The sequence below is a fragment of the Agrilus planipennis genome, unplaced genomic scaffold (assembly GCF_000699045.2).
Source record: "Agrilus planipennis isolate EAB-ADULT unplaced genomic scaffold, Apla_2.0 scaffold177, whole genome shotgun sequence".
In the NCBI taxonomy this organism is placed as follows: domain Eukaryota; kingdom Metazoa; phylum Arthropoda; class Insecta; order Coleoptera; family Buprestidae; genus Agrilus; species Agrilus planipennis.
In genome coordinates this window covers 78,086-93,123 of record NW_020438926.1, presented here as the reverse complement: position 1 = coordinate 93,123, position 15,038 = coordinate 78,086, and the positions used below count along the sequence as shown (strand labels likewise).

The window sequence follows — 15,038 nt, the reverse complement described above, 5'->3', positions numbered from 1 at the left end:
AAAAAAAAATCGCTTAATACAAAGCAAAAGAACATGTCCGACGAGGTATTAGTCGATTAAAATTGCTATTCAAGAACTCGAAGAGAAAAATGTGTAGGTAGCACAAAATTAATTAAGATCTTTCTCTCTTTCTCTTACAGCAGAAATTAATTATGTCAAAAGTATTGGTAATTACATTATTTAGGTACATACACACACATACTTACATACAACATTGCTAGTTTAATTGTTGTTAAATGTACAAGCTTACGCACAACGGTTACTTTACCTCGACAGTTGCTTTTAACGAGTGCTTTGAAGTTTCCTTGGAGTTGGAAGTCCGTCGTGCTTTTGGAAATAATGAAAAAGTTTCGCGGAACAATCCCCGATTTTCGCAATTCAACGTCCAGCGTTTGCGACAACCCCGGCCACCATCCCTCTCCTGGAAAAGAAAAAAGGAAGAAAAAGAAGTAAAACGTTACACACAAGGAACGGTGTCTCATAATAGTTTGACTGCAACAATCGCGTTCATTAAACTTTCCTTATGCAACTTTAACGAATGCCAAAATAAATGGAGTACTTTCAGCACGTTTGTCGTAATGTCGTAACATTTTTGTAATGGCAAGAACAAAGACTCCCTTGTGCAAAAATTGGTGGCAAATTATTAATATTGGATATTACAACAAACGAAAAAGAAATCTAAAATTTTTATTTCAATTTGTGAAAGCTGAGGAAAGGCAATTTACGATGAGAAATGAATTGAGTGTGATACTTTAATTGTTATTCGAAACCTACAAAATATCCCACTTCGAGCGTTCAAATTTCTTTATTTGTTTCGCTGATCGTTCTTTCTCTGCGTTGATATGTAAAAAAAAAATAATGACTGTTAACACCCTTTGTATTCGCTTCATAATAGTAACCCATTTCACCGATTCCGTTTCGTTTTTTTGTCTCCAGAGAGGCTTGAAATTCGTCGATCAATTCGCCAGTTGACGTTGAAATAAACGAATTAAAGCAAAACTCTTCAAACACCCTCCGTCTCGTACGGTTTTCCTTCTCGCTGCTATTTCTGACGCTGTGCTGGGACGTTTCACTTACAAAAGAACTGAAAATGCTTCCCTCGAAAATAGGTTAATTATTGGAATTCTCGTGGAGCAAGAGAGACCGAAATGTAAGCGATATTTGCAATTTTTCTTTCTTATATCTCTTTCAGGTTTGACGAGGGTGTATTTTTATTTACGGTAAAGAACCAACTTTATCGACTAAAAGTTATAAATCTAACTGGCACCCCGAATTCTAGGTATTCCACCAAATATGAGACGAAATCAAAAACACAAATTGTTTAACTTACTTCAGATTAATCCATTGGAAATACGTTATGGCATCTAGGCCCCTAGGGTATCTCCTATTTTGTATATGGCCCTAATCAGGGACTGAGAGACAACATCCTGTTAAGGCATGCCTTATTTATACTGAAATCCTGTCAGAACCCTTTACGTCCTTCCTATTAACACCGATGCGCCCCTGTCTCAACATTCTGATACATTTGATTCCTTTTACAGCATGCCCTGTTTAGACTGATACGACCCTACGCGAATGCCATATATCTACCCTTTAACTGAATGCCATATAAAACTTACCCTGACCCTATTTAAATTCTTTTACGGTATTCCCTATTTAGACCGATTTGACCCTGTGCAGTGGTTCGTGGATTTCTAGTGTTTGAGAAATTCCAATTCTCTAATTAAAAATTGCAAAAGAAAAGTGTGAAAACCTCTATCTTTAGTCAGATTTTTAAAAGTTGTGTTCATTTGTTTGCAAACAAGGGAGGGAAAAATGCCCATCAACACGAACAGATTATTTATCATGAGAGTTACCGTAAACTAATTGTAAGTTTTAACCCCTTTTAATGAGTAGTCACGAAATACTCAGAACATATTCATTAAAGATAATTACATCGGTAAATAAATGGACACATCCAAATTCATTCTCATTGATGGAACCGGCATTTATAAAAATAAGCGAATATATAAATCAAAACATTAAATAAAAGTTACGCCATTTACGTCACGATACTGTCGTGTCTTTTGTATTATATTCTAAATTATTGACTTTGTACGTACTCTGTAAAAGTTTCTTGCTTCTAAAGAGAGGAATTTAGAGACAAACCTGGAACATTCAATTTAGTCAGAGACAGCCGGCGGCTACAAACCTAAAACGTTTTCTTCTATACTCGTTTCCTTTTACTAAAAGAGGAAATTGTTTTTCTTTTTTATGCTTCGCCAGTATCATGAAAGACTAACCAACAAAGAACGCAAGAAAAGATTTTTAAAAATCGTAAAATTATGAATGTAATAAAATTTAACTCGATTATTATCCTTAGAGCATTTTAGGGAAGTAAGAAGTGGCAAATTAATGGTATCTAATTGTAATATCAACTGAGGGTAGTTGAAGGATTTCTTTAGTATAATAAAAACATTGACAGTTATACACAGTAGGTTTTTGTCTCCGTGGAATAAACTATGATTGAAAATTATAAATGACAACGTTTTCTTTGGTTTTAAATGAGTTTTTCTTTCAAATAATTTAGTGAATCCTTAACTTTCTCAAAACATTTTATTTGTCTATAAAATATTCACCTGTTTATATATAATTAATAATTTTTCTTTTTTTATTTCTGTTATAAACTTAATGTCAGGAAGCTACATCACGCAAGGCTTCATGGGAGAGAGCTCCTTGGGGTGCTGGTGCCAGATAGTTTCATTTACTTGTGTGGAATTTGCTTCCTGTGTACAATTTTGAAACAAAGCTAAATTATCTTCGATTAGCACACCCACTAATTTTTGCTACAACCCCGCTATCCTTTTTTTTTATAGATAAAATAGGGGCCTATGTTGCGCATGTAAATTGGTGCACAAGCAATCACTTAAAATGTTTCTGTAATTTAGTTATTCTTATAGAATCGAATGTGACACCACGCGCAGCTCCTGAAGCATCTTAAAAGGGTGCAAAAAGTGGATCCAATACCTCCCTACCATAAATATTCATGCATGGTAAAAGAAAATCAATCTCCAGTAGGGGATGATCGAACGAAAGTGAACAAGAAGATCCGATGATATAACGCCGTGGTATTTTGTTCCCGTGCAGAAAATACATTACCAAAAGAAAAATTAGTTTGCTCCCGCTGTCCGTTCGTCCGTGGCTTCAAAACAAGGGATATTGATTTTTATTATGTTACTTTCCACTTAATTGTGTCCGTGACCGCCATGATTTATTTTTGGACCCGCGATCGCGATTCTATTCCTTTTGCTTTGGACATTTCCCGGAAACGTCAACTTATTTCGGATAAACCACTGCGGAATCGGTCACGAAGGACTTTCATTGGTAAAAAATATATTATTAGGTATTATACCACTTAATATGTCGTCATCAAGATTTATTAACTGCTTTTATCACTCACGATATTTTTATTACGGTGGAAAATGGAGCCCTCATTAATTAAATACAAATTAAGAAATAACAAAACATATATATATCATGTAGTTCTTAAACACCTTAAAAGGTTAATAAAAAACATACAATCTTTGCTGTAGTTTCCTGTAAAATTTGGGACACCCCAATTAAAAATGAATTACAGAATTACAATTAAAAGATTCAAAATGAAAGCAAGTAAAACGGAAGTCAATTTCAATTGAGTTATCTATAATCTATATCATACGTATATAAATAACTAGGAAACGTTCAAGATTGGATTAATTTTTTTTGATTTTAGATCCCCCGCCTCTTATTAGAAAACCTATTGAAAAAAAAAAGTCTTTTAAGAGTCTTATAAACGCTACAATTTGATTTGAAATTATTAAATATTTTATGGTTTTTAATCTTCCCTAAGATTAATAAATTATTTAAAAAGATATAATTGAAACGCTCAACCCCTATGTCTGCTTACGTAATACTGGAATACACAGCTAGTACGTAATTTATTTTGCAGTAGGTAAATTTTATTCACGACTTATAAAGTGAAAATATCTCCATTTTCAGTAACACAATTCCATCCCTCTACATAAAAGTTATCATTAAGTAGACACCGGCGCTACCGTGGCAATTAGCAAGGCGTCGCTTTTATTTCGGCGACTAAAAGTAAAATTTTTGCAATTATAACTTCTTTTGATATTCCTCTGCTTGTTTCCAATTACATACATACATACGTACATTTCCCCTGGAGACGTCGCTATATCGAATCAAACAAAAGTTTGCGATCTGTTACATAATTAGCTAACTAGCGTGTCATTTTAGAAGCCATTCACATTCGAAACTCTATAATTGAGTTCGAAACCAACAGGCGAGGGGACTTCCTCCGTTGTCTACCTTTATAAATTAGATATTACTTAGGATGTACATCCCTCATACGAAATTCTGAATTTCAGCATTAGCATTCTAAACTATTGCCGGTACATAAAATAATCAATATTTTATAGAACAGGAACGTTCTAACCCGAGCTTGGGATTCAAATACGCCAATGTGTAGAGGTAATTTAGAATGACATGGGCTTCGGCCTTGGGTTGCGTAATTATAAAACATCGCCTGCTCTTGATTTCTAACACATCTCTAGCCGTCACTGTATACAATTTGTTTTGTGATTCATCCCTTACTGTATTATAAGGCACAGGGTTAACAACTGAGTCAATTTTCGCTTCGCTTCTGCTGGCTCATGACATTCTAAACTGCTTATGAGTCTTTCCCCAGGACTCCAGGTGAAGAAAACTGCTTACCCTACAGATATTGATCCCTGGATCTATTATACCTAGGTATAAAAAATATTGTGAAGACTGTATATTTTTATTTACTGCGTTCAACTGGCTGAAAAATCCCTTACCCAGCACTCTCGGTGACAAAAACAAAGTTTATGATAAAGAAAGTAATAATCAGCGAAACCTTTCACTAACGTCTTGCGAATTTCGCTTTCAAATTCGATATGGAAATGAGAACCTCACCCCAAATCCTCTTTCCGATATTATTCTCGAAACACGTTTAATAGAGTTCGTTAAGTAAGAAACAAATGGGGTGTGGATCGTATATCAAAATGCTAATCTCATAAAAGAACCTGAATCACGCAATCCTCATGATCATTCATTTATTTTATATTTACAACATAAATAACTATACGTCATACAATCGTTAAAGCTATTTCTAAGAAATGCCTGCCTACTTTTTTATACAGGGTGTTTTTAAAATATATAGCAAGCTTGCAGGAGGGGACAGGGCATATAAATAATAAAATTAAATGTTTGGTGGTCCGAAAGTCCACTGTGTTCGAGAAAACAGTCCGGCTCTGGTAGGATCACGCAGGAAATGCAACACCGCATTCAATCAACTGCTACTTAGTAGCATCTGTGATGTATTTCTTTTGTATTTTTGTATTCATGCATTCTTTGTTATTTATTAGATTAGATTAGGTGTGATGGCGATGTTTATCTTTACAGTCAGCCTAGAGCAGTTCTTTGTTCTTTTAACGTTATAGGCTCGTATTACATATCTATGTAGACAGTCGAAGTCGTTAGAAGTAAGTCAATGTGTCAGTGTCATAGGTCAGAGCAAAATAGTGCATACTATCAGCGAAGAGCAAAGATTTAAAGATTATTATGTGTATCAGTAGGTTGTTGATATTTACTTTATTAGTCTATGTACGTTGCCAATTCTTGCCCAGAAACTTTTTATAAATAAACGTAGTATTATTCTAAAAGACAACCTTAAATTTTGATAGCCACTTGGAGATTAATTTAATTTAAGGTCATCAGTCCTAAGCCTGGTTGGACTTGCACATCCGCTTTTTCCTATCCTAAACTAATCTTTACATTTTCCTAAAACTTGACCATTTTTCTCCAACTAAGTCAGAAATTTACTATTCAAAGCCTGTACAATTGTTGTTATCGTTTTCATTACAAATGATAATTACCATTCATTAGACTGACGAGTTTTCTTTTGAAGAGGATCATATAATAGATTCAACGTTAAGATTGTGGAACTAGTTGAACACGGCCAATTACGGAATGGTCTCTTTTCCCTTATCTCGAGTCGAAACATTTTCCATTTACGAAAAGTAACAATTTAATTCCCGGAATGATGCTCATGTATAACATGTACTTAAGGGGATGTATACACTTTTACGGAGTATAAGTAGCTCCCTTGCGACTTCCGAGCACTTGCAGAGTTTCCCCGTTCCTTCAGAAGACGACACAAGGAAATGGATTTTCGTAGGTAGCAGTTTCTGTTTTTTTTTCTTCTTTGTAAAAACAATAACAATAGAAACTGTAAACCATTCGTTTATTTCAATGGTAAATGCCTGCCTATAGAGATTTTACTGATGGTAGTCTTGGGTCTTTACTTTGCACCCATAAACTTAGTCTTTATTTTGAACTGAACTTATTATATCTGTAATTTTGGTCTTGACATTACATCCACAATTTTGATTTTTGTCTTTATCAGAAATCCACAGTAAAACTGATCTTAAACCATACATAAATTTACCTTACGTCTGTAAATCTAATCATGATCTGCAATTTAATACATATATATGAAATGTGTGTAATCCGTCATTGTATACAATTCCTAGGAAATGTATATAATTCCTAAAATCGCCCGGGAATGTGCGAAATAAGTTATATTAGACACATTTCCTAGGAAATCTATACATTTCCTAAATAGCAATTACATTCAAAATATAAGGGGTATGCGGAGATAGCGGAGCGAGGGGAAGGTATTGCGTCATCTGATCGGGCGATTTATTAAATTAACAGATAACTCTGATTCTCAGTTATTAACTTGTTTTATTAATTTTATTCGCAGAAAGCATTAGTTCGGAATTTCATACAATTCCTAGGAAATGTATACATTTACTAGGATAACTGTGTATTAAAAAATCTTTGAAACAATGTTTTATGCATTTCCTAAATAGCCTCAGAATTGTATACAATTCCTAGACTTCTTGTATCTNCTGATGAGATCCAAAAAGATCGAAATCGCGATCCGCGTCTGGCAGTTTCGACAGAATACAGACCACTTCGAATTATTTTATTCGAATTATTTTATTCAAATGGATTGTTCAAATACTAAATCAGTCTTGCTACGTTACCGTTAAATTATAATTATTGTTGATTATTAACGTAAAATAATAATTAGAACAGGCCATTACGCAATGAAGAAACAAAATTTAATTTTGAAAATTAAAGCTGAATGTACCGAAATGAAACGAGGTAAAATTAAGCCTCGGCAATTTTGTGTTAGGCCTTTAATTTCTCGAAGTTTTAGATGCTAATTGCAGGGCATATCTAATGCGGCAACTCGGGGGTAGAAATTTAATATTACCTTTAGGACAAAAGGAAGTTGAAGATAACGGTTAGGGTAAATTTTTTGAGTGTTGTGTAAATATTTGCTACGGCTTAATTTGCGAGAGAGTATCTTAGCATTGGAAACTCGCATACAAATTCAAATACAATTAGTAGAAATGTTAAAAATGAAAAACTAGGGTTAAAATAAAAGGAAGTGTATCATATTATGCAAAATTTTTAATATTGATAAGCTTGACATATTGATATTTATTTATTAACTTTAACTTATAGAATACAGAATTTCTTATTGACCTAAAAGGGTTAAAGTTTTATAGGTGCTTATGTTTTTCATTGATATATATAGATATATAAGTAAAGAATCATTTGAGTTAACATTGTAATGGTTATTATTCACAGCAGTTTGTTCAGTAATATCTATATCAACATAAAAAAATTGAAAAGATTAGAAAATTTTTTATGCGTTATAATTTCCTTATTTACATTCCGTACAAGTCGGGCAATTTGGTTTAGGCTTATTCTATAAAAATTCCAATAAAAGGCGACAGTCAGGAAACCCAAATTTAACTTCGTTTCCTGCATTATTTTGCCTGGGTCAATCTAAACTTTGTCGCCGTAGTCAACTATAAATCAATTTTGTTAGTAATTGAAATTCAAAATGCGATAATAAGTTTAACCGAGAGTCACATCGAAAGTCTTCATTCAATACGGCAATTGGACTGAAGGAATTTGCAGCTGATGCTTCTGGAATATAAGTTAGCTTCTAGATAGTTATTTATGAACCAAAATTGGTAGCCAGTAAGATACAATAAAAACTTTAGGTACCAATTTTTAAGGACAAAAACATTTCATGAAAAATTTCCATAGATAAATGATTAAATTATTGTTCTACATAGACAACAACATAAAATTACCTTCAACCGGGTGATCTTGTAAAGCTTTCGGGGTGAATAGTTATTTTCATTAGTAATGACGATATATTATTTGCCTTATAACATAAACGTTTAATTTTAAATGACGAATTTCATTAAAAAAAATTAGAGTAAAGCCTCCCTGAACCAACTCTTTAAAAAACAATGTTATTGCAACAATTTTATGCAAAAGAATCCCTCAAGATAAAAACCGCAAACTTGTCTCCACTCTATACCTCCTATCTAATGGGTATTATAATCCTTTTTTGCTTATTTTTCTTCCCCTTTTATCTCTCAGGAGTTGTTATGACATCAAAAGTTTCGAAAGGTATACAGTAGGTGTACATAATACCTATTTTATTATGCAGAAATGGTAAAAGTTTAATTTTCAATTTCCCTGAAATTCCATGTGCTCCGGGCGTTACGAAATTGCAGACTTGTTCTGAAAACCCACGTATACAAGATAATCTCATCATTCCAGATAATAATCCTTACAGAGGTCCAAATAGAAGTCACTGAAATGGCCGGTGCACGAAATTCGCACAATTTAAAATGCTTTTTGTTCCTCGCTAAACGTTTTAACTTGCACGGTACGTAAGAGTAATGAAAACGAATATTGGTTCATTGCCAAACTTTTGTAAACAGCGCAATCTGTTTCGTTACGTTAAGAAAAGTATAAAATAAAAAGCAGCAAGGGAAAAAGGTGAAAAAGTCGTTAAGTCACTCTTTAGAAACGAAAATTTGTTTTCCATTAGTTTTTTATAAGTAAGGGAAGACAAAAAGTTCATCAAACATATAGAAATTTAAACCAGCTCTATCTGAACAAATACATATCAAAGTTCAACGACGACTACATAAAACTAATTTCTCTATCCCTAATGAACAGCATTTTTTTCTGTAGTCCTGTCAATATATGTACAAAAATTTATGATAGGTTTTAACCCCGGCTTTGTTCGCGTTCATGTCCTACATTATGTTAAAGATCATCGACGATCACATAAAACTAATTTCTCTATCCCTAGGGGGCAGTATTATTATTCTGGATAAAAGGTACCCTATGCCCTTTTCTGTAGTCCTGATAATGTATGCACAAAAATTCATGATAGGTTTTAGCCTCGGCTTCCCTCGCGTTGATGTCCTACATTAGTCAGAGATCATCGACGACCACATGAGATTAATTTCTCTATCCCTAGGAAGCAATATTCTTTTTCTGGATAAAAGGTACCCTATGCCCTTTTTTATAGTCATGATAATGTATGTACAAAAATTCATGATAGGTTTTAGCCTCGGCTTCGCTCGCGTTGATGTCCTACATTCGTCAGAGATTATCGACGACCACATGAGATTAATTTCTCTATCCCTAGGGATCAGTATTTCTTTCTGGATAAAAAGTACTTTATGTCCTTATTCAATAGGTACAACTAAGTGTTAGATTAGAAAAAAATTGCGATTTATTGATTTGTGATTCATATTTCATAAACGAGCAAATAAAAGCAGACTTACCCTCCGGCTGTCTGCGATTTGGGGAAAAACGAAGTCGGTCGCCGTCAGTAAAACTTTATACGGCCCCTTTGACAGTTTTTTCTTTTTTATTTGATATTTCGCAAGAGCAACTGCTCCTAAAATCACGCTAACAAACACACACGAGCACCCCAAAATAACAATCACGCTCACGATTTTCGCGAACTCGTCGCTCTCGCAGTTTTCGCAATCGTCGTCGGTCTTATGACGAAGAAGCCATTCGTCCAAATTGGCCTGAATTGGAACACTTTTAAATTCGCTACAATTTTCGCACTTCGAAACCCGCAGAATCGCCCGCAAATTATTCCTTTCGTCGTACGGTTGAATTTCGTAAAAATTATACTCTGTCGCGTCCCTTGCTCCTTCACTCTCATCAAACATCGCGAGAGCTCTTTCAATTTTATCCAACAATAGACTTTCCAAAGTCCCGTTCTTACCGCCGCTTTCGGAAAATATCAATATCGAATTTGTAAAGGTCGAACCGAAACGATTCAGGAAATTCTTCCGCGAAATATCACTCGAACTGTTTATGCGGTCGGTGGCTGGTCGATCGAAAGCAATCGACGATATCGTCGACGTTACTTCGCCAATGAGTTCGAAACTCCACGACGGTATTGCGGCTACGTCCAGCAGGATCAGGGACGCCCCAGTCGTCCCAATCAAGCTGGAATTACTCGCTGAGTCTAGAATTCTTCGACCGATATCGTTCGCTGAGGAACAGATTATCAGCACTAGAAAAAAAAATCGCTTAATACAAAGCAAAAGAACATGTCCGACGAGGTATTAGTCGATTAAAATTGCTATTCAAGAACTCGAAGAGAAAAATGTGTAGGTAGCACAAAATTAATTAAGATCTTTCTCTCTTTCTCTTACAGCAGAAATTAATTATGTCAAAAGTATTGGTAATTACATTATTTAGGTACATACACACACATACTTACATACAACATTGCTAGTTTAATTGTTGTTAAATGTACAAGCTTACGCACAACGGTTACTTTACCTCGACAGTTGCTTTTAACGAGTGCTTTGAAGTTTCCCTGGAGTTGGAAGTCCGTCGTGCTTTTGGAAATAATGAAAAAGTTTCGCGGAACAATCCCCGATTTTCGCAATTCAACGTCCAGCGTTTGCGACAACCCCGGCCACCATCCCTCTCCTGGAAAAGAAAAAAGGAAGAAAAAGAAGTAAAACGTTACACACAAGGAACGGTGTCTCATAATAGTTTGACTGCAACAATCGCGTTCATTAAACTTTCCTTATGCAACTTTAACGAATGCCAAAATAAATGGAGTACTTTCAGCACGTTTGTCGTAATGTCGTAACATTTTTGTAATGGCAAGAACAAAGACTCCCTTGTGCAAAAATTGGTGGCAAATTATTAATATTGGATATTACAACAAACGAAAAAGAAATCTAAAATTTTTATTTCAATTTGTGAAAGCTGAGGAAAGGCAATTTACGATGAGAAATGAATTGAGTGTGATACTTTAATTGTTATTCGAAACCTACAAAATATCCCACTTCGAGCGTTCAAATTTCTTTATTTGTTTCGCTGATCGTTCTTTCTCTGCGTTGATATGTAAAAAAAAAATAATGACTGTTAACACCCTTTGTATTCGCTTCATAATAGTAACCCATTTCACCGATTCCGTTTCGTTTTTTTGTCTCCAGAGAGGCTTGAAATTCGTCGATCAATTCGCCAGTTGACGTTGAAATAAACGAATTAAAGCAAAACTCTTCAAACACCCTCCGTCTCGTACGGTTTTCCTTCTCGCTGCTATTTCTGACGCTGTGCTGGGACGTTTCACTTACAAAAGAACTGAAAATGCTTCCCTCGAAAATAGGTTAATTATTGGAATTCTCGTGGAGCAAGAGAGACCGAAATGTAAGCGATATTTGCAATTTTTCTTTCTTATATCTCTTTCAGGTTTGACGAGGGTGTATTTTTATTTACGGTAAAGAACCAACTTTATCGACTAAAAGTTATAAATCTAACTGGCACCCCGAATTCTAGGTATTCCACCAAATATGAGACGAAATCAAAAACACAAATTGTTTAACTTACTTCAGATTAATCCATTGGAAATACGTTATGGCATCTAGGCCCCTAGGGTATCTCCTATTTTGTATATGGCCCTAATCAGGGACTGAGAGACAACATCCTGTTAAGGCATGCCTTATTTATACTGAAATCCTGTCAGAACCCTTTACGTCCTTCCTATTAACACCGATGCGCCCCTGTCTCAACATTCTGATACATTTGATTCCTTTTACAGCATGCCCTGTTTAGACTGATACGACCCTACGCGAATGCCATATATCTACCCTTTAACTGAATGCCATATAAAACTTACCCTGACCCTATTTAAATTCTTTTACGGTATTCCCTATTTAGACCGATTTGACCCTGTGCAGTGGTTCGTGGATTTCTAGTGTTTGAGAAATTCCAATTCTCTAATTAAAAATTGCAAAAGAAAAGTGTGAAAACCTCTATCTTTAGTCAGATTTTTAAAAGTTGTGTTCATTTGTTTGCAAACAAGGGAGGGAAAAATGCCCATCAACACGAACAGATTATTTATCATGAGAGTTACCGTAAACTAATTGTAAGTTTTAACCCCTTTTAATGAGTAGTCACGAAATACTCAGAACATATTCATTAAAGATAATTACATCGGTAAATAAATGGACACATCCAAATTCATTCTCATTGATGGAACCGGCATTTATAAAAATAAGCGAATATATAAATCAAAACATTAAATAAAAGTTACGCCATTTACGTCACGATACTGTCGTGTCTTTTGTATTATATTCTAAATTATTGACTTTGTACGTACTCTGTAAAAGTTTCTTGCTTCTAAAGAGAGGAATTTAGAGACAAACCTGGAACATTCAATTTAGTCAGAGACAGCCGGCGGCTACAAACCTAAAACGTTTTCTTCTATACTCGTTTCCTTTTACTAAAAGAGGAAATTGTTTTTCTTTTTTATGCTTCGCCAGTATCATGAAAGACTAACCAACAAAGAACGCAAGAAAAGATTTTTAAAAATCGTAAAATTATGAATGTAATAAAATTTAACTCGATTATTATCCTTAGAGCATTTTAGGGAAGTAAGAAGTGGCAAATTAATGGTATCTAATTGTAATATCAACTGAGGGTAGTTGAAGGATTTCTTTAGTATAATAAAAACATTGACAGTTATACACAGTAGGTTTTTGTCTCCGTGGAATAAACTATGATTGAAAATTATAAATGACAACGTTTTCTTTGGTTTTAAATGAGTTTTTCTTTCAAATAATTTAGTGAATCCTTAACTTTCTCAAAACATTTTATTTGTCTATAAAATATTCACCTGTTTATATATAATTAATAATTTTTCTTTTTTTATTTCTGTTATAAACTTAATGTCAGGAAGCTACATCACGCAAGGCTTCATGGGAGAGAGCTCCTTGGGGTGCTGGTGCCAGATAGTTTCATTTACTTGTGTGGAATTTGCTTCCTGTGTACAATTTTGAAACAAAGCTAAATTATCTTCGATTAGCACACCCACTAATTTTTGCTACAACCCCGCTATCCTTTTTTTTTATAGATAAAATAGGGGCCTATGTTGCGCATGTAAATTGGTGCACAAGCAATCACTTAAAATGTTTCTGTAATTTAGTTATTCTTATAGAATCGAATGTGACACCACGCGCAGCTCCTGAAGCATCTTAAAAGGGTGCAAAAAGTGGATCCAATACCTCCCTACCATAAATATTCATGCATGGTAAAAGAAAATCAATCTCCAGTAGGGGATGATCGAACGAAAGTGAACAAGAAGATCCGATGATATAACGCCGTGGTATTTTGTTCCCGTGCAGAAAATACATTACCAAAAGAAAAATTAGTTTGCTCCCGCTGTCCGTTCGTCCGTGGCTTCAAAACAAGGGATATTGATTTTTATTATGTTACTTTCCACTTAATTGTGTCCGTGACCGCCATGATTTATTTTTGGACCCGCGATCGCGATTCTATTCCTTTTGCTTTGGACATTTCCCGGAAACGTCAACTTATTTCGGATAAACCACTGCGGAATCGGTCACGAAGGACTTTCATTGGTAAAAAATATATTATTAGGTATTATACCACTTAATATGTCGTCATCAAGATTTATTAACTGCTTTTATCACTCACGATATTTTTATTACGGTGGAAAATGGAGCCCTCATTAATTAAATACAAATTAAGAAATAACAAAACATATATATATCATGTAGTTCTTAAACACCTTAAAAGGTTAATAAAAAACATACAATCTTTGCTGTAGTTTCCTGTAAAATTTGGGACACCCCAATTAAAAATGAATTACAGAATTACAATTAAAAGATTCAAAATGAAAGCAAGTAAAACGGAAGTCAATTTCAATTGAGTTATCTATAATCTATATCATACGTATATAAATAACTAGGAAACGTTCAAGATTGGATTAATTTTTTTTGATTTTAGATCCCCCGCCTCTTATTAGAAAACCTATTGAAAAAAAAAAGTCTTTTAAGAGTCTTATAAACGCTACAATTTGATTTGAAATTATTAAATATTTTATGGTTTTTAATCTTCCCTAAGATTAATAAATTATTTAAAAAGATATAATTGAAACGCTCAACCCCTATGTCTGCTTACGTAATACTGGAATACACAGCTAGTACGTAATTTATTTTGCAGTAGGTAAATTTTATTCACGACTTATAAAGTGAAAATATCTCCATTTTCAGTAACACAATTCCATCCCTCTACATAAAAGTTATCATTAAGTAGACACCGGCGCTACCGTGGCAATTAGCAAAGCGTCGCTTTTATTTCGGCGACTAAAAGTAAAATTTTTGCAATTATAACTTCTTTTGATATTCCTCTGCTTGTTTCCAATTACATACATACATACGTACATTTCCCCTGGAGACGTCGCTATATCGAATCAAACAAAAGTTTGCGATCTGTTACATAATTAGCTAACTAGCGTGTCATTTTAGAAGCCATTCACATTCGAAACTCTATAATTGAGTTCGAAACCAACAGGCGAGGGGACTTCCTCCGTTGTCTACCTTTATAAATTAGATATTACTTAGGATGTACATCCCTCATACGAAATTCTGAATTTCAGCATTAGCATTCTAAACTATTGCCGGTACATAAAATAATCAATATTTTATAGAACAGGAACGTTCTAACCCGAGCTTGGGATTCAAATACGCCAATGTGTAGAGGTAATTTAGAATGACATGGGCTTCGGCCTTGGGTTGCGTAAT

At 34.4% G+C, this 15,038-nt stretch overlaps 1 protein-coding gene across 2 annotated transcripts in view; it reads right to left on the bottom strand.

The window, feature by feature from the left end:
- The window catches only part of LOC108740664 (retinal guanylyl cyclase 2), a 59,343-nt gene that overhangs the window by 30,583 nt on the left and 13,722 nt on the right, over positions 1–15,038 (bottom strand). For both annotated transcript variants that reach the window (XM_025974062.1, XM_025974063.1), the window contains exons 5-6: positions 10,759–10,911; positions 9,738–10,486 (exon numbers count right to left, since the gene is read on the bottom strand). In XM_025974062.1, the coding sequence (XP_025829847.1) occupies positions 9,738–10,486; positions 10,759–10,911 (902 nt within the window). The remainder of the gene's footprint in view (positions 1–9,737; positions 10,487–10,758; positions 10,912–15,038) is intronic.